General features: G+C 41.3%; 1 protein-coding gene across 6 annotated transcripts in view; it reads left to right on the forward strand.

Annotated features, from left to right (window-relative positions):
- Nucleotides 1-1,427: 1,427 nt before the first annotated feature.
- The window catches only part of Cdk6 (cyclin dependent kinase 6), a 229,811-nt gene continuing 210,555 nt past the window's right edge, over nucleotides 1,428-20,683 (forward strand). Inside the window, exons 1-2 of one of the 6 annotated variants that reach the window (XM_004862366.3) lie at nucleotides 1,428-1,622; nucleotides 4,317-4,893. In XM_004862366.3, the coding sequence (XP_004862423.1) occupies nucleotides 4,661-4,893 (233 nt within the window). In that variant the 5' untranslated portion in view covers nucleotides 1,428-1,622; nucleotides 4,317-4,660. Of the gene's footprint in view, nucleotides 1,623-2,768; nucleotides 3,280-3,387; nucleotides 3,967-4,029; nucleotides 4,208-4,316; nucleotides 4,894-20,683 lie in introns of those variants that run through there. The other 5 variants (XM_021242666.2, XM_004862363.3, XM_004862364.3 and 2 more) reach the window with 5 other exon arrangements.

Here is a 20,683-nt window from a genome sequence, read left to right on the forward strand (position 1 = left end):
CTTCTATTTTTTCAGAAAAATTAATACAATGCATTGCAAAATGTTTGCCTGTGGAAATGCATCAATTTTTATTTTCCTGACCTTACTTCACATTGTAATACAGAATTAATTTTATAAAGGCAAAAATTTGATTTACTATAAAATTAGTAACATGGTTTCATTCAAAAGAAGCAAAAGATTTATAAAGGTAATATTTCCAGTTCATACAGAATTTTGATGGGCTTTAAATTCCCTATAAAGCATTGAAAAAAAATTTTTCTTCTTAGTATTGCTTTAAAATATTTAAAAGAGTTTCAAGTATTCTACAGATAAAGATTTTAGAGAACACTGAATTCTTTCCAAAAAGCTATTTTTAAGATTTTTTGTTTTTTGTTTTTTACTGCCTTGTAGAAAGTCTTGAAGATTTTTTCCCCCTCCAAAATCTCATTTTCACCTGAAATAATTGTGTTCAGGTTTTCTCAGCAGGTAAAGTATACGTACTTACAAGGTTTCAAATTTCAAAATTCCTATAATGCACTTAAACTAAGCACACCTCTTTGTGTGTGTGCCCGTCTATTATCTTGGAATTGTTATTTAGACTAAATTTTGGTCTTTTTAGCGCCTCAAAAATGCTTTGGTGAACCCTCAGCAGTTGCTAACCACTTAATAATTGTGACCCCGTCAGCCCCTTCAAGTAGATCGTTAACCACAAGAGTGCTTGACAATTTCCAAACCATATCCTCTGTCCAAAAGGAAAGATAGGGCTTTGGGAGGCCAAAAGGAAGCAAAGGAAAACAAAACAAATGTGGCTTATGCTGAAAGTGAAAAGTGCTTGGACAGAATAGTATTTTCTTTTCTGCAAGGCACCCTGCCAAATTTCCCCCCTTTCTTAATAGATGAGTTATTATTTTTTGGTTTGATTTTTTTTTAGTTTCTTGAAAAGTGTTGGTATTCACCAGCCCCACTGGCCCCTCATCATTCGTGTTTATTGTTTTGTGTTTTTCCCATTGGTCCACAACACAGGCGGCTGATACCCCCGCCTCACCCTGTCAAAACCCCAACTCTAGGTGACCCTCAGTGTGGAAACTCCGCCGACTCCCGACGACACATCCCACTCTCTGCCTCTCGTGCCGCTTCTTTTAATCGCGGGATCCTCCACTCCAGTACCAGCGAAAACCGGAAATTTTCATTTAGCACCCCCACCCCGCGCCCTTCTCGCCCCTCAGAGAGAACTGCTGGGGAGCTGCGAGGCTAGCAGCACAGCGGGCTTGGCCGCCTCCCCTCTCTCCGGAAGGCTTCAATTTGCACACTTGCTGGCCACCGCGCCGCGCGACCCCAGCCCGGCCAGGCCCAGCTGCGGGGTGGGTGTCCGCCCCCCGCGCCCGCCCCCCAGGCCCCCACCCCCGGCCGCAGTCCGGAGGCCCCCGCAGTCCGGAGGCCCCCGCGGTCCCCAGCGCGCGGCGCGGGCGGCTCCCTCCGCCGTCCCTCCGCCCTCCGCCGTTGTGCCCACCCCCTCGCCTCGCCGGGGAGAGGGCCGGGCACTCCTGCCCTGGTCGGGGTACCTGCTCCGTGCTGGGGACACGTGCGGAGGTCTTCCCTACACGCGCCCCACTCGGGAGGCCCGACGCGACTGGGAGCCTCAGGTTAGGCGCTGTGGGCTCGGGTGGGTGGGCTGCGGGAGGTTTCGGGGGACCTCCGGGAGCTTGCCTGGGTGGGAGGTGAGGATGTGGGTTGGTGAGGTGGGGGGGGGGGGCTATGTGTCCTTGGAGTGGCTCTGGTTAACCCTTTAGGGGACAGCCCGCCGGAGCCAGAGAGGAGTATCATCTAATCTGGAGAGACGGGGCCATCCCACACTAGGGACACCCCCGACACCGAGATCCTGTGCCAGCTCCCACAAAGCCGTCCCCACAAACACCCACACGTACACTCTTCATCTAGTTTCTCCAAAAGGAACTTCGATTCCACTCGTACACTCACATCAAAATCCACAGAGGGTTTTAAAGGTACTGCGGGGGGGGGGCGGGGGGACACTCCAGGCCCGAAAGTGTTTCCGTGCCCCATATTTACTTCCCCACAAAAGCTCCCCCTTCAGCTTGCTGAGGTGTGGGCTCCATCCTCCCCACAGTGAAGTAAATGTTCACGCAGGCTTCCTGCTGGCAACTCCGCGGCCGTGCTATGTGTGCACAGAGTGCACGCCGCCGGCCGGTGCACAGGCTTGAAGCCCCGCAAGGACGCACGTTTGCTTGATTTCCAAGTTGCTTTTAAAAATTATTATTTAAAATATCGGCGTTGAGAACGCGCGCCCGGCCGGAGCGCGCCCCTCCTCGTGCACATGGGCGCCTCTGCGTGTGCGCACGCGGGGGAGTCGCGGTCCCCGGTGCGGCCTCTCCTCGCCGCGCTGGTGGCGACCTTTGCGGTGCTTGGCAGGCTTCGGGAGAGGCACAAGAAGGATTTCATTGAGTGTGAAGACAGAGAGCAGAGACAGAAAGCAGAAGGAGGCGGCTGAAGCCTTTGTAGTCGCGGAGGAATGCGGAAATGTTGAAGCACTATGTCAAACTTTTTTGAAATGGGGTCAAGTCACATTCAGCCAGCGTGGGAAAGCAACAACAACAACAAAAAAAGTGGAGGAGAGGGGGGGAAAAGGCAGTGCTGCTCGCGTTTCCCGGCCCCAGACTGCAGTGCCGGGGACGCGGGGGTGCGGGCGGGGGCGGGGGCGGGGGCGCGGGCGCAGCTCCCCGCGGGGGTGGGACGTCCCAGCGCTTCCTTCGCCGCCGGCCGGGGCAGGACTTGGCGGGCGAGGGCGGGGGCGGGCCGGGCGCTTGGCGGCTGGTCCCCTGCTACCTGTGTGGCCCTAGACCTGGCTTGGACCCCCGGGCGGGCTCCGGGGGCTCTTCGCTGGGCTGTGGAGGAAAGCCGTGAAAGGAGTGTGCGGCTCTGTCCTCGCTACGGTTACTCCGCCCGCACACGGTGGGGGTCGCGCCGCGCCTCGTTTCTTTAATTCCTGGCAGACGGTGAGCGGGCCGGGGTTGTGGGGCAGGTAACTGCGAGAGGTCCCGGGAATTCGTCCTTCGGCCGGCAGGGCGAATGTCGGGCTAGGCTGCCGCGGCAGTGGGGGAGGGAGGTTCCCCAGGTCCGAGATCGACTGACTGGGAAGGGAATTTAGGGTGCTCTCTCCTCCGAGAGCTTTGTTGTGCAGAGGTGGGGGGGGGGGTGGCCGGCTGCCGACGAGACCTGGCCTCCAGCCGAAGGGGGAATGGATCCGCCCCACCTCCGCTACCTCCGCCAAGTCCTGTTGGCAAAGTAAGGTTCCCTGGTCCGGGCCCCGAGGGCACAGCCCCTTCCCTGTCACCCTGGGAAGCGCAGCTTTTCCTGTCCCCACCCCCACCCTTTTAAAGAGAGTTTGTGTTTTTGCCTGGGTTGAAATTGAAAACTTAAGGGCGAGTCATGGTTTTGCTGTCTTTCTCCTGACGTTATTCTTTACGGACACGACAAGCCCAAGTATGACGGATACCCCTTTCCCCCACTCTTGGGATCCCATGGGGGACGCCCCCCCCGCGCGACCTCTTGCCCGCCCACCCTGGAGTGGCCCCAGCCCTCCTGACCAGATGGCTTGTCTTCCTTCCCCCGACTTCCACCAGGGAGGTCCTCCACTCGGAGGGAGCACTGCTTTTCACACCAAGACTCCTTCACCCCCTAAAAGATCATTCGCGTGTGCGAGACGTTTTTAAATGTCTCCTCGTAGAAAAACTGAAAGTAGAAAGAAAGGAAGCAATTTCTGAGCAGATGTCTGACCACCCATTCTCGCACACTCCCAGCATCGGGTTACAGGGTCCTGCGGGCCCCCACCCACATTCTGCGGCCCCACGGGACTGAACCCAATCCTTCCACACCGGAGTTTGCACGTCCTGTATCGCCACCTCCCCACCCCTCTCCCTGAACGTCCCGGCCCTGGAGGGGAGGAGGGCAGCAAAGCCGGCGATCATCAAGGTATAAATATGAATCCGTGACATTGACGTGCCCGGCGCCTCCCCTCCCCCGCGCTCCCGGCACACTCTGGGCTGCTCGGCACGCCCCCTCCCGTTCCACTGCGTCCCGCGCGGCGCGCTCATCCCCGAGGGGCCCCTGCAACCTCTCCGCGTGAAGCCGGCTCCCTCTTTGCCGGGGAAGGAAAGTAACGAGAAACCAGGAAGGCTTTGGCGGCTTGCGAGAGGGCCGGAGCGCGCGGAGGGTAGCGTGGGGAGCTTCAGACAGGAGGAGGAGGGGAGTGTGGGGGAACCCTGCGTGGGGCGCCTGGGATGTCTGATTGCGCTTTCTTGTTCTCTCGCCCCCTATTTTAGGTGCCGAGATTGTGGACGGAGACGCGCTGGGGCAGAGACTATGTGATCGCGTCGGTATCTGAGTAGAGGACTTCGCTTCGGGGAGGGAAGAGGAGGGATCGGCGCGCTCCTCCGCGGCGGCGACTCGGCAGGCGGAGTTTCGCGGCGGCGGCGGCGGCACCGAGGTTGCGCCAGCTTGCGGGGAGGTCGCTGCATCCAGCCTCGGCGGCCGCGAGAACCCCAACGTCTGAGCCAGTCGGTGCGAGGGGAAAGCGAGACCGAACTCCGGGAGCACGGGAGAAGTAGAGCGAGCGAGCGCACCCCGCCCGCCCCAGCGGCGCAGCGCCGGACGGCGTCCAGGCGGCATGGAGAAGGACGGCCTGAGCCGCGCCGACCAGCAGTACGAGTGCGTGGCGGAGATCGGGGAGGGCGCCTATGGGAAGGTGTTCAAGGCCCGCGACCTGAAAAACGGAGGCCGGTTTGTGGCACTGAAGCGCGTGCGGGTGCAGACCGGCGAGGAGGGCATGCCGCTCTCCACTATCCGCGAGGTGGCGGTGCTGAGGCACCTGGAGACCTTCGAGCACCCCAACGTGGTCAGGTGAGTGGGAGCCGCGCCCTCGCCGTCTGGAACCGCGCGCCAGGGAGGCCTGCCTGTTCGCGGCCCTCCGGCCCGGGAAAGTGCCCGGCGGGAGGCAGTGGGAAGGCCCGGCGCCACGTCTTGACCGGTCGGAGCTGCCAGCCGGAGCGGTGCCCTTGCTAGACGGCCTGCGCAAAGACCAGGGGGATAGGAGATCTGCGCAGGCTTCCCCACAGCCCCCCAACGCCCAAGTGCTTTCTCCCTGCCCTCCCCGAAGGAGCTTGGGGCGGCTGGTTGCGTTTTAGGGACGGAACCAGTCAGTCTGAGATGTGCCCCGCCAGCCCCCGCGTATTTTTCCCTGTCATGGGGGAATTTTGAGAGACTGAGAGATGTAGCAGGTTGCGGTGTGGTAATTAGTAAGAAGGGAACTTTAAGGGTGGAGCCCAGTGTAAGGCTTAAGAAAATGCAGAAACGTATGTTTGCCAATCATACTCGTGGTTTCTTTTTTATTAAAGTTTCATAATAAGAATGACTTTTGAAGGTTAAGGAGTTTCAGTGCTGTCGCCCAGTGTCAAACAATGTCATTTTAAAAGTATCTTCCAAAAGTAGCACCTGTCTGAGGTACTTAATCTCACTGGACTGACGTATTTCTTAGACTACTTCACCTAAGGTTTAGACGCGAATCCAAGAGGTGGTATCTTTAGATAGCTTGCTTTCCCTGGATGTGTTGTGCATGGGGGTGGGGAGGACGCAGTCCACAGTCTCTCCTTTGTGTAGTAACCAGTGTTAAAGGGTGTGTGACTTAGGATGATTATGTTTTCTTAGTAATCCTGGAATTTCCTCATTGTGTGGTTGTGTTGTCTCTTTTAAAAGAGAGGTACATACCTTGAAGTTGAAAAGGAATGCACAGAAACTCCTACAGAATGGGTTGTGATTTAACCTTTCTCAGCTCTACTGTGTTGGATAGAGGAGATTTTGGAATCTTGTTCCCGTCTTCCATTCATCTAGGGGACCTGGTCAAGCATATGCCTACTGTGGGTGCTGTAGATGAAATTATGTAAATAAGCACAGCTAAATATTTTTGTAAAAAGTCAAACAATTTCATGTTAGTCATCAAAATGGAGAAACCCAAGACTGACCTTTGAAATACCATCCACTCTACAGACTTAGGGAACCTAAGTACCACTGAACCTTCCTGCGAGGTTTAACTTGGCTCCTCTTATCCTAGGCTGGGTGATTTGTGTGATGCTTTGTTCCCAACACAGTTAAACTTAGTCGACAGGGCAGCAAAGAATGCTAAATGTGTAAGTAAGGTAGAAAAGGGCTGTAAATATAGGACCCCATTATACTTCTAGCTAGTTAAGGATGGGGGAGCAAAAGATAATGAAACTGAGAGAATGGAAGATAGGATTTTATATAAAAGCAGTAGATTACCTTTTGTGTGTGCAAGTTTGTTGAAAAATAACAAAACCTATTTGAGGAGGGAGTCTTTGTGATATTGGAGGGGAAAAGGAAAGAAGGGTATATTTAGTTACTTTCCCAGAGGAGTCACTGAAACTCTTCCCAAAGGATCCACCACTAAAATTTTAAGACCAAAGTTCTTTTATTTTTTATACCTGTGAAGTGTACAAATGAAATAATGTTCTCCCAATGAGGGGCTATTGCAGAGGCACCCCTGTGTAATGCCATCATTTGCAAAGTCAAATCCATTTTTCTAACAGAGGAAGGTGGTTTTTGACATCTTGTGGTAGATTTTCACCAATCTATCCATTCTCTTGATTTATCAGGCCTTTACAGACTAGTGTAACTGATCTAAGACTTGGATTCTGATCTGTGAATATCAGGAGGCTATACTAACGAACTGAAGACAAAGGTGTAGTTTCCTGAAATTGTTTTTACTTGTTCAACTGTAATGACACCTATGTCTTGCTTTTGTGAGGATAAAGTGAGATAGTGTATGTGAAAGCACTCTGTAAATTTAACAGTTCTTTAAGTATCTGAATACTGTATTTGTATTTCAGTAGATTAGTGGGACTTTTGTCCTGTAAGAGGTTCCCAAGAAGCCATCAGTTTATAGAACTAATCATATTCAAACCCAGATACTACAGACTTTGGAACTAAGAAGATACTTACTTGAGTATAATTAGCTTGAAGTTTGTCGGGAAAAGGCTATCATTCACATTCATGAAATTGAATGACACTTGAGGAAATTATTGATGAGATCACCCTCACGAGTTACACATCTCCATTCCCTTTTTGCTTTCTTCCTGTTTCTTTTTTGCCTCTGCCTCTGGGCAACCACTGCTCCCCATGACTTTCTTGGCCAGACCAGGCATTCTGGATTTTAGAGGTGGCTCATATTTTTTCAGGGAGGGTCAGGAAGTCAAGTACAAATGACAGTTCTTTTCCTTCCAAGGGAAAGTGTCAAGGTTGGGCCCCAAACCTATAATTTGTTGTTGTTCCTAGGATAAGTTCAAGTCTTATTCTTGGTTCTTTAAAAGTTGCTTAAAAGGGCAGATACCTTTTTTAATGCCTTCAAATCGTAATTGATCATAATTATAGGCCATCCTCACAGATAGCCGAACTTCTAAACTTGAAGAACAATAAACATGTTGGTTTTTTTCAAAAGTTTTACATTTAATTTTGATGGATTTGCCAGAAAAGCTGACTTGTTATTGCTGGCGCAGGTACTGCATATATGCACAAGGATAATGGCTTGAAATTCTTGCTTCCTGCTCTTGATGTCTCCCAGGCCCTTGCTACATCAGCCAAACAGTGTCTGGGATGTAAATTTACTCTTATTTTGCAGTTGGTAATCCCAAACTCTGAAGCCTTTGCCAGAATCAGATTTCAGTATGAACTTATATTGGAGCTTCTGAACTCCACAAATGGGTTCTGTTTTCCATTCTCAACTAAAACATTTATATAGACATAAAATAATACATGTTTTATCAACAGTTTATTTACCACATGCCAGATTCTTCTAGAAGCTGAGGATATTGGTGTAAGTCAGAAGTCTTTACACTTGTACAACCTGCCTTGTAATGGGATGCCCCCTCTTTTTTGTCTTTAAAAATTTCAGTTGTCTTATTTTGCTATATTTAACCTAATTTTACAAAGCAACTAAGTTTTGTGATAGTTTAGTTACCAGGAATTTGCTGGTTGATAGGCAAGATAACCAAAACTCTAGTCAGAATAAGATACTTTTCAAAGATTAAATTTCAGATTAGACATTGGCACATAACTAACGTCAATATTTGAGATCTTTTTATTCAACAAGTGTTTGGAAAGCCACCTTCCTTAAAAACCAGGGGACTAGATGTTGGGGAGATATATGGGTAAATCACACCTGGCTATTCCCATCAAGTGGTTCCCCTGAGTTTGAAGGAATGAGCTAATCATTATAAACCAATACATGCTAGTATCATGTGCCATATAAGTGAGGTATAGGTAAGGACCACCTGTATTATCTCCAGCTATTTAATTTATTAGTGTAGCAGTAATTCAGATTCAAATACTGGTTCCATAATAGGTAGGTTATTGCATATCCGTGGATAAAATTGTGGTATCTAAATATCTAAATATGGTAGATTGCTATTATTAGAATATTTAGTCATTGCTTTAAAAACAAACAAAAACTCCGAAGAAAACAAAGAAACAGCTGTACAGCTCAACCATTATTCAAGGAAATTTTTCTAATTTTTTCCTTAAAAATCTCAGTAATATATACATAAGCAGAGTAAAACTATGATTTTTATATTTAAAAATCATTAACAGGGTAAAAAAAACATGGCATATTATTTGACTTCATTGCAAATCCAGGTGTGTAAGTAGGTTATGGGAATCCCTATGGATAAAAATGTTATTTTGTGGGTAAATACTACACTTATTAGGACTTGTTTCAGTAAAATTAGGATTTTAAGTCTCTGTTTAAATTTCAGTATGTTATAAAAATATATTCTATCATTCTCTAAGAGTTTCTTGAAAAGGTTCCAATTTATCAAGGTTGTTTAGTGTATAAACATTTTCACATATGGTGTTCTGGTCATTCCTTCTTCCTCCAGAAGAACTTGATAATGCTGAATTTTTGACTTTGCAGTTATATACTTTTTATGTAATTATCACCATGGAATTGAGGGTACTTTCCTTTTTAAGATTTTGGTAAATGATATTTATAGATTTCTTATTAACAATAAATTCTAATTTTGAAAAAAAATGCCTCATTGTTAATGATTCTTTAGGAATGCTTTTTTAAAGACCAAAAACATCCCATTCTTATGCTGTATCATTGTAAAATCATGTATATCAGGTTTAGAAGTCACTTTGTAAATCTTTCGACCTTTTTATGTTATGGATAAGGAAACCAAAGCCCAAACATCAAGCAGCTCATCTGTCATGTCATTGCAAAATTGTTGACTTTTTCTTTAATCTGAGTTGCAAGTGAACGTTTTTGTTTGTTTACTGGAAGAAGGTAAATCAAATCAGTACATTACTAGTTTGGGAAGAAATGAACTGTATGTAAACAAAGATGATGATTTGCAAGGAATAAATTACGCTATTCGTGCAGGAAATTCTTGAATACTGCACTATGCCCTATTGAAGTATATCTGTTGAAAAAAGGATGATGGTTACATTAAATTCTGCTTTTAGAGAATTTGTGTTGTAATTATGTTCATTTAAATAGCTGTAACTAAGTAGAAATACAAGTAAATATTGTAACTAACTCAGTAATATTACTCATTTTAGACAAAGAACAGTAGGAAAAATCAAAATGTTTGGTACTTGTTTGATGAATGAAATATCACAGTATGGCTTTGGCATCTACTATCCAGGCCATTCAATGAAATAAACATCGTAAAATGTGGAAAATTTGACCACATAACACGTAAATATATGTTACTTATGCTTTATGAGGAACTAATTGTACTGTTGTTATTTTTTTTAAACAATAAGTTTATTGTCTCTTGGTTCTTTTTTTATTTTAATTTTTTTATTGGTGATTTGTATCTGTACATGATATATTGTGCTTTGTTTTTTTCCCCCTTCCCCTCCCTTCCCTTCAACTTCTTTCCCCTCCTTATTTACAAAAGCTTTGTTTCCATTTTTTTCTTCTACTCTTATTTTTTTTCTTGTTCTTTGCTTCCTTTTCCCTTCCCTTGTTCCCCTTCTCATTTGAATATTTTCTTCCCATTTCCCAATATCTATTATACATTTTGGTCCTTATTTACACTTTTGGTTTCTCACACCAGAGAATGTGGTATTTAAACGTGTGTCCGATTTATTTCACGAAAGAGCATGGTCTAAAGGTGAATCCATTTAGCTAGAAATGTCTCAGGGTTATCCTTCTGTATAGCAAGGTAGTATTCCATTATATCTCTCATGAGGCTCAGATGAACTTCTCTGTCTTCACTGGAAGTAAATTAATTGCAAGTTTCCTTACGTAGCAGTAATCACGGCAGAGATGAAATCTGGGTCCAGATGAATTGGTAGCAGAGGTAGTTTGTGTGATCTTGGGTTTTGTCCAAGATCTAGGAGGCAGCAGGGAAAATGGACAGCCATGGTTGATAACAGGTATTCCAACTAAAAGTCAGCATTTGATTGACGATTCATAGATGCTAAGTCTGGTGGAATAGGTGGCCAGCAACAAGAGCTACTGAGAATAGTGTTGACTATTTCCATTGTGCTGCCTTACCTGATCTTTGATTTACCAGCTGCACATGGAGCTGCTGTCACCTGAGAGGTGAGGTGAGAGCACTATAAGATGTGTGGCAGGAATCTGTGCAAGTATACACTAGGAGCCTGAAAGACTATTTGAGATAAGATATTAAAACATTCTTGACCCATCCTGTCATAGAATTTGCCTAAAATTTTTAGCAGCTGTTGACTTTGGAATTTAACCACTTAACAGTTTGCCCCAAATGTCTCTTGGGCAGTGTATTTATGCACCAGCTATCTGGGGCATAGCTTGGGCGGGTGTCATTTAAACCAGTCGGCTCTTGTATTGAAGAAATTTGATTAAATTGTCCTTTTATATTTCCTGTTATAAAATTTAATGAAAAAATACGCAATTTTTGGTCATCCTTGTATTTAATTGGACTGACAGGTGGTTAAGTGACCATTTAACATTGATCTGGCCTTCTGAAAGGATTTAGTGTAGTAGAATTCAAATCACAGTATGAGAATTTTTCATTGGGAGGGGTCTTAGGTTCAACTTTTGGTTTATATAAAAATTGTTTTATAAATGCAAATAATGTCTCATTTTTATTCAGCTCTTTTATTCCACAATTATATGCAAATTTAGATACAAATTTAGGGTAGCTAAAGTTCAGGCGGAGGTTTATGTCCAACATTAGCAGGGCAGAATGACTAAAGATCATTGCATACCAAAAACTCCCTTGAGATGAAAAATATTTGCAGTTTAATGACTTTATGTTTGCTAACATGAAGACAAAGATTGTCTTTTATATCCTTAAATAACATGATACCCATAGCTATTAAGTAGAACGAGATAAATTATAAATCCCTCACATGGGCACTTTCCATTCTTTGAAAGGTGCATGCAGAGCATTGGCAGATGTCTCCGGTTAACGTTGATGTTTGGAGGTCTGAGGTATTAGTTCTCATGCATACACATGTGAAGTCTTATTTAGTAAAAGCCTTCAAATACATATTCATATTTTAAACTTTTCATGACTGTCCATCTTTGTCTTCAATACTAATGTTGGCTTTGATGGCATTTTATGGTATTCTTTGTGTAAATTTGTTACATGTATCACACAGGCAATCAGACTCTTCCCCTTTCCCTCAAATGCTCTTCATTCTCTCCACCTTGGGGACTTTAATTTGGACTGATTTCAGAGTATGCACTCAGGGTTCCTCCAAGCACCACTCTTGACCTGTTGAAATGCCACCTGTCCTCCATGACCAAGATGTCATGGTCCCTTCTGTGTACTGAGTAGCAATTCAGTTAATACCTCCAATTGGATAACATTTCTGCAGCCTTTTATTTTAACCCTGGTAACTTTGGACCTCTTTTATAGCACTTAACACCTATGTGCCCCCTTATATTACTTTTTTGTGTTATATAAAATGAAATATTAATCCACCCCTTCAGCCCACGACTAATCTCTTCTGACCCTCTACCCTTTTACACCCAGTTGTAAGCTTCTTGAGGCTGGAAGTGTCTTGTGATCATTTTGTTTACACCCTACATCCAGTAACAATAAAATGATTAAATAATGAAGGAAATCATAGAAAAGGCATCCAGTTATCGGGAGGGACTTTGTGGGTTGTTAATATTAAGGAGTGTCAAATAAAGAGGGAGAAACAAATCTGTATATTGGATTACACTTTCTTATTTTTTAAGAAATGATTTTTAAAAGACTGAAACATTTTCACTTTTTACTGAAATTTCTGGTTTATATATATTAAAGTGAGTTTGAAAGTTTCAATAATTTATTTATAGTTAACTATGTAGGCAGACTTATATACTGTGAAGAAGATATTAACATTAGGAAATGAACACATATTCATTGAAGGGTGAAAATAACTTGAACATTTTTAAATGTAAAAATGTAAGGTATTGTATGTACATGTAAATCAGCTGTTTGAATTCTTTTACGTTTGTTTTTTCTATTAATTTTAATTTCTTTAGCTTTCTATAGTGGAAAACTGTTAAAGCAAAATTAGGTAAAATCTTCCTAATAATTGCCAAAGAGTGATGATTCTGAATTCCATCCAGGCTTTGTCTTCTCCTACACATAATTTGTGGACAGAAAATTTGGATTCTATCTTAACATACTGTTAGGTTTCATTGCAAGTGCTCCAGTTTGAGCTAATTCCAGTTCCTCAAGAAACACACGGTTGGGGTGTGTGTGTGCACACTCTCACGTGTACTTGCAGAACACATGCAAGCAAAATTCCTAAAAGAAGAAATTATATCATCTTATTCCTTGGTGTATCTCACTTAGCTTAGTGCCTAACGTTTTGTAGCCCAAAATAAATATTTATGAGTGAAGGAATGAGAATATTCCATTTACAAACTCAGAGTTTAATATTTTTGCACACTTTTTTTTTTTTGGTACCAGGGATCGAACTTGGGTCCTTGCGCTTGTGCAGCAGGCGGCGAAACCACTGAGCTAAATCCCTGGCCCAGAGTTTAATATTTTTAATCAGGCCCAAGGATTTAACTCAGTGGTTCTGCCACCTGCCTTGTAAGCACAAGGTCCTGATTTCGATCCCTGGTACCAAAAAAGAAAAAATTTTTAATCAGGAATGTGTAATGATGTCGGCAAATATGGGTGGAGTTTCTGGCACTCAACAGATATTCATTGAGCATCTACTCTATTCAGCTCCTTGCTAAATGTGATTAAAAGTGATCATAAAATGTACTTACATAGTGAAATGTGACCTTCCTCCAAAGTATGAAGTCTAGAATTTGTTTCAAAATGAGGTATAAATGTAACAGGATTGCATTTATATAGTTGATTATTAAGATTTAGAGATTCATTGTACTCATCTCTCTTCATTTATATGAGTTTGAAATTTGTTATAACAATAAGTTCAAGAAATGTACCTGCTTGTGGCCAGAGTCAGGAGACTTTGATTCTATTCTGACTCCTCCACTTGTTAGCTTGTGATGTTGGGTAAACCCCTAATGTCTCTTGGCTGCCATTTCTCCACTCTAAAATAGGAATTATTCCTACTTTTTGGACCTGACTGGGCTGCTGTTATCAAATGAAATTACGGAGATACACAGATCAAATATTATACAGGAATAGAGAATTAACAAAAGCAATTCCTGTCCTCAAGTAGTTAACAATTTCTTGGAGGAAACTGGGATGTATATTGGTATCTGTATTCCTGGCTAGTAGTGTGTACTTTAATTCCTCCACCCCATGGGAAAGTATGAGTGGTATTTCTGAGAAGATGTGTATTGGATTTGTAGTAATTATAGTAGAATATAGTCTTTCGTCTGGGTATAAGTAATTGGTGTCAGATTTACCTAATGCTGCACCTTTCTCCGTAATGGATTTCCCGAGGGAGGGGCTGTAGATCAAGAGCTGCTGAGAACATGTGGGAGTGCCATGATTTCCTTTGTATTCATTCTGCAAAATAACTCAAGAGATGAGTTGGATTCTTTGCTGGTTCTTTCTCTAAAAAAAAAAAATTCAAAACCTCAAACAGAATTGTTCATTTTTATGTTACACATTGGGATTTCTTATTTTCTAAGGCTGTTCATATGGCATAACTACTTTATGACATTTAAATTTTTCTATGTACTCTGTGTTTAAAACGTTAAGAAATTCTGTACATAGCAAGGAAGCTGTTCTCTTTCGGTGGCACTAATTTCTATTGAGTCCTCTCTGTTTCTTTTTATTGCTAAATAGTCTCATAGTTTCTGTTAGGAATTCCTAATGGTTAGTATAAAACATTTTTCTTAAAAATGCTTTTATTTTTAGAAGGCATACAAGTATTAAGTTGGGAGCATTAACACACTCAGTGACAGAACAAGAAAAGAGATCATGTCAGGCCTTTATATGTGAGGGTATTGGCTCTGACAAATACATTTAAACAGTTTTTTAGTGGAAATCAAGAGGCTGAGTAGTTTTAAATGATATGATATACATTTCATCCATATAGAATCACTTAGAGAAGTTATTTAAGACCTTGGGTTAAAATGGGATGGATATTTTGGGGTTGAGCCATGAGAAACCAAGCGACAGAATTGAAGATAGGGGTAGAAGAGACTCCCAGAGCTAGCTCTAAATGAAGTGCATGTGAATTGTAAGTTCTCCTAGAGAAGTGGAAGAGCAGGGCTTCGTTAAAATAACACTTACACATTAAGACACAAAAGAAATATTGTGACACCCTGCTAGTCATTACAAATGGTTTTAACCCTATGGGATTTAATCAGTGGTTATTTAATTAACTACTAGATTATCAGACTAAAACTGATGCCAGCTGGGTTCTTAGATGTACCAGCTAGTTTTGAAAGGGAGAAAAAGTCTTCTTCAGAGGCATTACTCTCCAATTCTCAAATGTTGTCTGACATGGAGTGATGGATAGGGTTGATCTCAGGGAGAACTACTATGTAGTGTGGTTGAATCAGTGGAACCAATTCCAGTCCTGGAAATACAGGCTTTTGAAATAAGTCAAAAGAAGCATCTTCGTTTATAAAAGGTGGTATAGGTTTTTCTTTGCTTTAGTTGATGAAAAGGTAAATTCATTATTAAGCAAACTGAGACTGGTCTAGGATGTTATCTGTGTATCTGAAAGGACAACACACTCAGTAAAAGAAGCAAAGAATGTGAGCGATGACGAGCTGAGTTGAGGTAGAGGTGAGAGAATCTGGGATAGGAAGTAGATCTGAGGTGTCAGCCTGGTGATCTAAAAGTAGATGAAAGTTCTGGCATGTTTAGAGAGTCCTTGGATCAGTGCTGTTTGTGAAGGAGAGTGTTCAAGAGTGTCATTCTTATAATTCCTTGATGATAAAGTGATACAGCTGTGTGATTGCTGTTTCTTGAGAACCTTATTTTCTCTTCCTACATTCCCCACTATCCCTCGCACTCAGTTATTTGTTGAATATTTGTATGAATTAGTATTGAATATCCTCTTCCCATTAGAACAGAAGTTCCATGATGGCAGAAACTTTTGACTGTTTTGTTCACTGCTTTTTTTTTTTTTTTTTGCAGTATTTAGAACAGTGCCTGGCACATATTCAAGAAATATCTGTGAAGTAAATGAGTGGATGAATTAGAATTAATTTCGTAGGAATTTTATTGACAATAAAATGTAAATTAGCATCAGAATTTAGCAGGTATTTTATTTTTCTAGTCACTCATTGAAAACTTCAAGGTTATGTAATTATGGTGGATTGGGCCCTGACTTAAGAATTAGGACTTACTTACAAATTAATGGTTATTAGCAAGTTGATTGGACTCTGAGATATATATATACCTTCTAAGCTAAACCTTCCATTACCTTTTTCATTAATTTATAACAATTTTATATAAGTGATATTTAATATTTTATGTGGTCATACTATTTTTTGCAGATTTGATTTAGATATTTTAGTGGAAATTTACGAACATTATTTCAGATTTCTGGGCTGTGAATTTTTTAAAAAATATTGATATATATTTCCCTGAAGAGTTTAGCATTTTCTGTTGAAGCCCTTTTAAAAATGTTATAGCTGTCCTTACTAGGACAGCTAGTGTCCCTCCCTGGTAGCAAGCAATGTTACTTCTGCCACATTGTGTTGGTGCCAGTGAGTTCAAAGCAACAGTGATATAAGGAGAGGGGACAGACATCACATCCTAGTGGAAGGGACATTAAAGAATCTGCACTTTCCTCCTCAGCCTTTTTTTTTTGGTACCGGGGATCAAACTCAGGTCCTTGCGCTTGCGCAGCAGGCAGCGAAACCACTGAGCTAAATCCCTGGCCCTCTCCTCAGCTTTTTTTTTTCAACTGTGACATTAATACTTGGCGATTAGTACAGAAGGACTTATGATAACAAATAAGCTTGCTGCCCCAACTGTCTCTATGCCCAGTAGTACTCAGATACACAACTTCTTTTAACTCTTTGTTTTTGGTGCTACTGGTAGTTACCTCCATAAATGTAGATACTATGCTATTCTGTGTTTCTGAGTACTTTAATTTCAGATGTCTATTGAATTCCTACTCTGAAAGATGAAGATTTAACTCATTATTACTACTCTCTATTTCCATCACTCTTTTGATATTTTAATTTCATATAATAATTTTAAATACTATCTCTAAACATCAATTTCATGTCCTTTAACTTTGGACAGTATTTCTAGATTCTCCCCTGAGTAGTTTATTTCATCTTCCTAATAATGGTGGCAAACCTATGGCACCCGTGGCAGCCAGCTGTTTATCACTGAGCACTCTAAAAGGTTCACCGTCACTGCAACCTTTCCTCAGCCTTTGTCCTTCCTTTACCATCACCTTGTGATTTGCTGCTTTGCTGAAGTTGCTAAATATTTGCATTCTGATCTGCAACCACAATAGAACCTTCCCTCCTTTGTCTAAAGATTGACCCTTGGAAGCTTTATTCTAACTATAAATAAGGTTCAGTGCTAGGCCAAATAATTGATTGTTACGTTTCCTTCTGAATAGGTTATAATCCATGAGATTTGTAACCTTACCAGTCCATTCTTAACTAGAGCCTTCTGAAATAATTGTGTCTAGGTATGGTGTTTTGTTTTTTTCATCCAATTTGGTAGACATTCCATGGAATCTTTCTAAATGTAGTTTCACTTTATTTTAGTTTTAAAAATAATCTATGTTTGCTCTATTCTCTTTCTGAGGTTCTCCTATTAGATACTCCATCTTTGATTTGGGATCACTGTGTCTTAAAGTTCCACCTTACAAGTTGCAACTCTGTGTCTTGCCTTCTTTTCCTGTTTTCTAATTAATATATTTTATTTGATTTCTTTGCCCTGTATTCTAAAGAAATTTCTATATTATTTTCCAAATGTCCATTAAAGTTGCTCTTTGGGTGATTATATTTTTAACTTCAAATCATCTTTCTTTGGCCAAACTGCTGAACTTTTCCAGACTGATTATACAATCTGTATTGGCAATGTATGTAGGGTTTGTTTGACTTGCATCCTTCTCAACACTTGGTATTTTGAATCTTTTTAATCTTAACCATTCTGTTTTGAGTATGAACTGATAATCACATTATGGCTTTAATTTGCATTACCTGATGACTAATACTGTTGGATATCTTTTCACTTGTTTATTGACAATTCTGATACTTTCTCTTGGGAAGTATCTATCTAGATTTTTTTTGTTGGCAAAACATTTATTGTTACATTTTAGATAAACATTATGATAACATCATCATAGGGAATTTGTACCAGTACGTGATGTAACTTGCTTCTTCTTTTTTTCCATCACCCCCATGTACAAAACTTTTGTTTCCATTTTTCCTTTGATTTTCTTGTCCCTTCTTTACTTTTTCCCACCCCCACCCTTGTTCTCCTTCTCATTTGAACATTCTCTTCCCATTTCCCAATATCTATTGTACATTTTAGTCCTTATTTCCACTTTGGATTTCTCACACCAGAGAAATGATGTGGTATTTAAGCATGCATGTCCAGTTTATTTCACTTAAGAGTGTAGTCTCAGGGTACATCCATTTAGCTATAAATCTCTCAAGCTCATCCTTCTTTATGGCAGAGTAGTACTGCACTGTATAAAAAAACCACATCTTTATTCATTGGTCAGTTGATGGGCATTTGGGCTGTTCCCAAGATTTAAGTATTACAAATTGTGCTGCCATAAACATGAGTGTGCATGTATCATTGTGATATGATGCTTTTAATTCTCTCAGGAAGATACCAAGAAGGGGAATAGCTGGGTCAAATGGAACCTCCAGTTTTAGTTCTTTTTGAGGAATCTCCACACTGATTTCCACAGTAGTTGCACCAGCAGTGGAGAAGGTTCCTTTTTTCCCACAGACCTGCCAGCATTTGTTACTGGTTGATTTCTTAACAATAGCTATTCTTTCTAGAGTGAGATGGAATCTTAGCATTGTTTGAATTTTCATCTCTCGAATGACCAGTGATGTTGAACATTTTTTCATATATTTATTTGCTGTTACTGCTTCTTCATGTGAGAAGTCTATTCATTTCAGATGCCCATTTTTGGATTGGGTCTTTAAATTTGGGGGGTGTGATATTTTGAGTTCTTTATTTACTCTAGATATTAGTCCTTTGTCTAAGGAACAGCTGGTAAAAATTTCTTCACACACTGGCTTATCTTTTCACTCTGTTGGTAGTTTCTCTTACTATGCAAAAGCTTTTTAATAAGTAAGATGAGACCCCAGTTGTTGATTCTCTGTGATATTTCCTATGCAATCAGAGTTTTGTTCATGAAGTCTTTGCCTACACCTGTGACTTCGAGAGCTCTACCTATTGTATCTTCCAGCAAATTTTTTCTCTTTTTATATTTAGATCTTTGATCCATTTTGATTTTAGTTTAGTGCATGGTGAAAGATATGGGTCTAGCTTTAATCTTTGGCAAGTGGAAAGCCAGTTTTTCCAGCACCATTTATTAAAGAGGCTATCTTTCTTCTAGTGAAGGTGTTTGGCTCCTTTGTCAAAGATAAGGTGACTGACTATGTCTGGAGTTTTTCCTGCATCTTCTAATCTGTTCCATTGATCCTAGGTCTGTTTTTATTTCCAGTACCGTACTGTTTTTTATCACAGTAGCTTTGTAGTATAATTTCAAGTCAGGAATTTTGATGCCCCCTGCTTTGCCTTTGTTGCCCAGAATTGCCTTTGCTATTGGAGGTCTCCTGGTTTCAAATGAATTTTAAGATTGTTTTCTCTAATTCTGTGAGATATGCTATTGGAATTTTAAATAGGATTGCATTAAATCAGTATAACAGTTTTGCAAGTATGGCCATTTTCACTATATTAGTTCTTCCTACCCAAGAACAAGGAATACCTTTTCATTTTCTGATATCCTCCGCCACCTCCTTTTTCAGAGTACTGTATTTTTCAATGTAGAGGTATTTTACTTCTTTCATTAGATTGATTCCAAGGTATTTCATTTTTTTGGATGCTATTATGAAAGGTGTTGTTTCCCTAATTTCTCTCCCAGTGTGTTTATTATTCGTGTACAGGAGGGCTATTGATTTTTGTGTGTTGACTTTTTATCTAGCTACACTGCTGAATTTGGTTATTAAATCTAATAGTCTTTTGTTGGAAGTTGTGAGGTCTTCTATGTAGAGTATCATGTCTTCCACAGATCATGATAATTTAACTTCTTCATTTCCTATCCTTATTCCTTTTATTTCTTTCTCTTGTCTAATTGCTCTGGCTATTGTATCCAGAACTATATTGAATAAGAGTGGTGACAGTGGACATCCTTGTCTTGTTCCTGATGTTGGAGAGGAAGTTTTCAGTTTTTGTCCATTTAGTATGATGTTTACTGTTGGTTTATCTTAAATGGCTTTTATCAGATTGAGATAAAGATGATCTATTCCAGTTTTCTATAGGATTTTTATTATGAATAGTTGTTGGACCTTGTCAGATGTTTTTTTCTGCATCTATTGAAAGGATCATATGGTTTTGTCCTTGGCTCTGTTAGTCTAGTATATTATATTTTTTAATTTATGTTTTTGGTTTTTGTTAATTTATGTATGTTGAACCATCCCTGCATCCCTGGGATGAATTCCGCTTGGTCATGGTGTATAATCTTCTTGATAATTTTCTGCACTCTCTTTGCCAGTATCTTATTGAGGTTTTTAGTGACTCTAAAACAGATACAGATGAAGAAAAGAGGAACTCAGGAAAATGGGGAAACCATGAATGCTCAGCATAGGAAAGAATTTGAATCCATAAAACAGATTCAAACAGATATCCAGGAGATTAAAAATTCCATTGAAAGTATATGCAGCAGAATGATCCAATGTGAGGACAGAATATCAGATATAGAAGACAGGATTGCAGTTAGCAGTCATTAAAAGAAAAGTTCTTAAAAATAGCAAGGGACCATAAGAAATCAATCCAGCAGCTGCTAGATGATGCAAAGAAGAATAACATAAGATTGACTGGAGTCGATGAAAAAGCAGGAGATAGCAAAAATGACATAAAAAAACTGTTCACAGAAGTAATGGCAGAAAACTTCCCAAACAGGGAAAAAGAATTTGACGTACAGGTAAGTGAGGCGTATAGAACTCCAGTTAGCCATGATCAAAAAAGTCTACCCCAAGGCATAATTTAATCCTCAAGATTCTAGAAATTCAAAACAGAAACAATATTAAAAGCTGTTA

Source organism: Heterocephalus glaber, unplaced genomic scaffold, assembly GCF_053883595.1.
Source record: "Heterocephalus glaber isolate CG9 unplaced genomic scaffold, H.glaber_assembly_v1.0 deba00000546, whole genome shotgun sequence".
NCBI lineage: Eukaryota > Metazoa > Chordata > Mammalia > Rodentia > Bathyergidae > Heterocephalus > Heterocephalus glaber.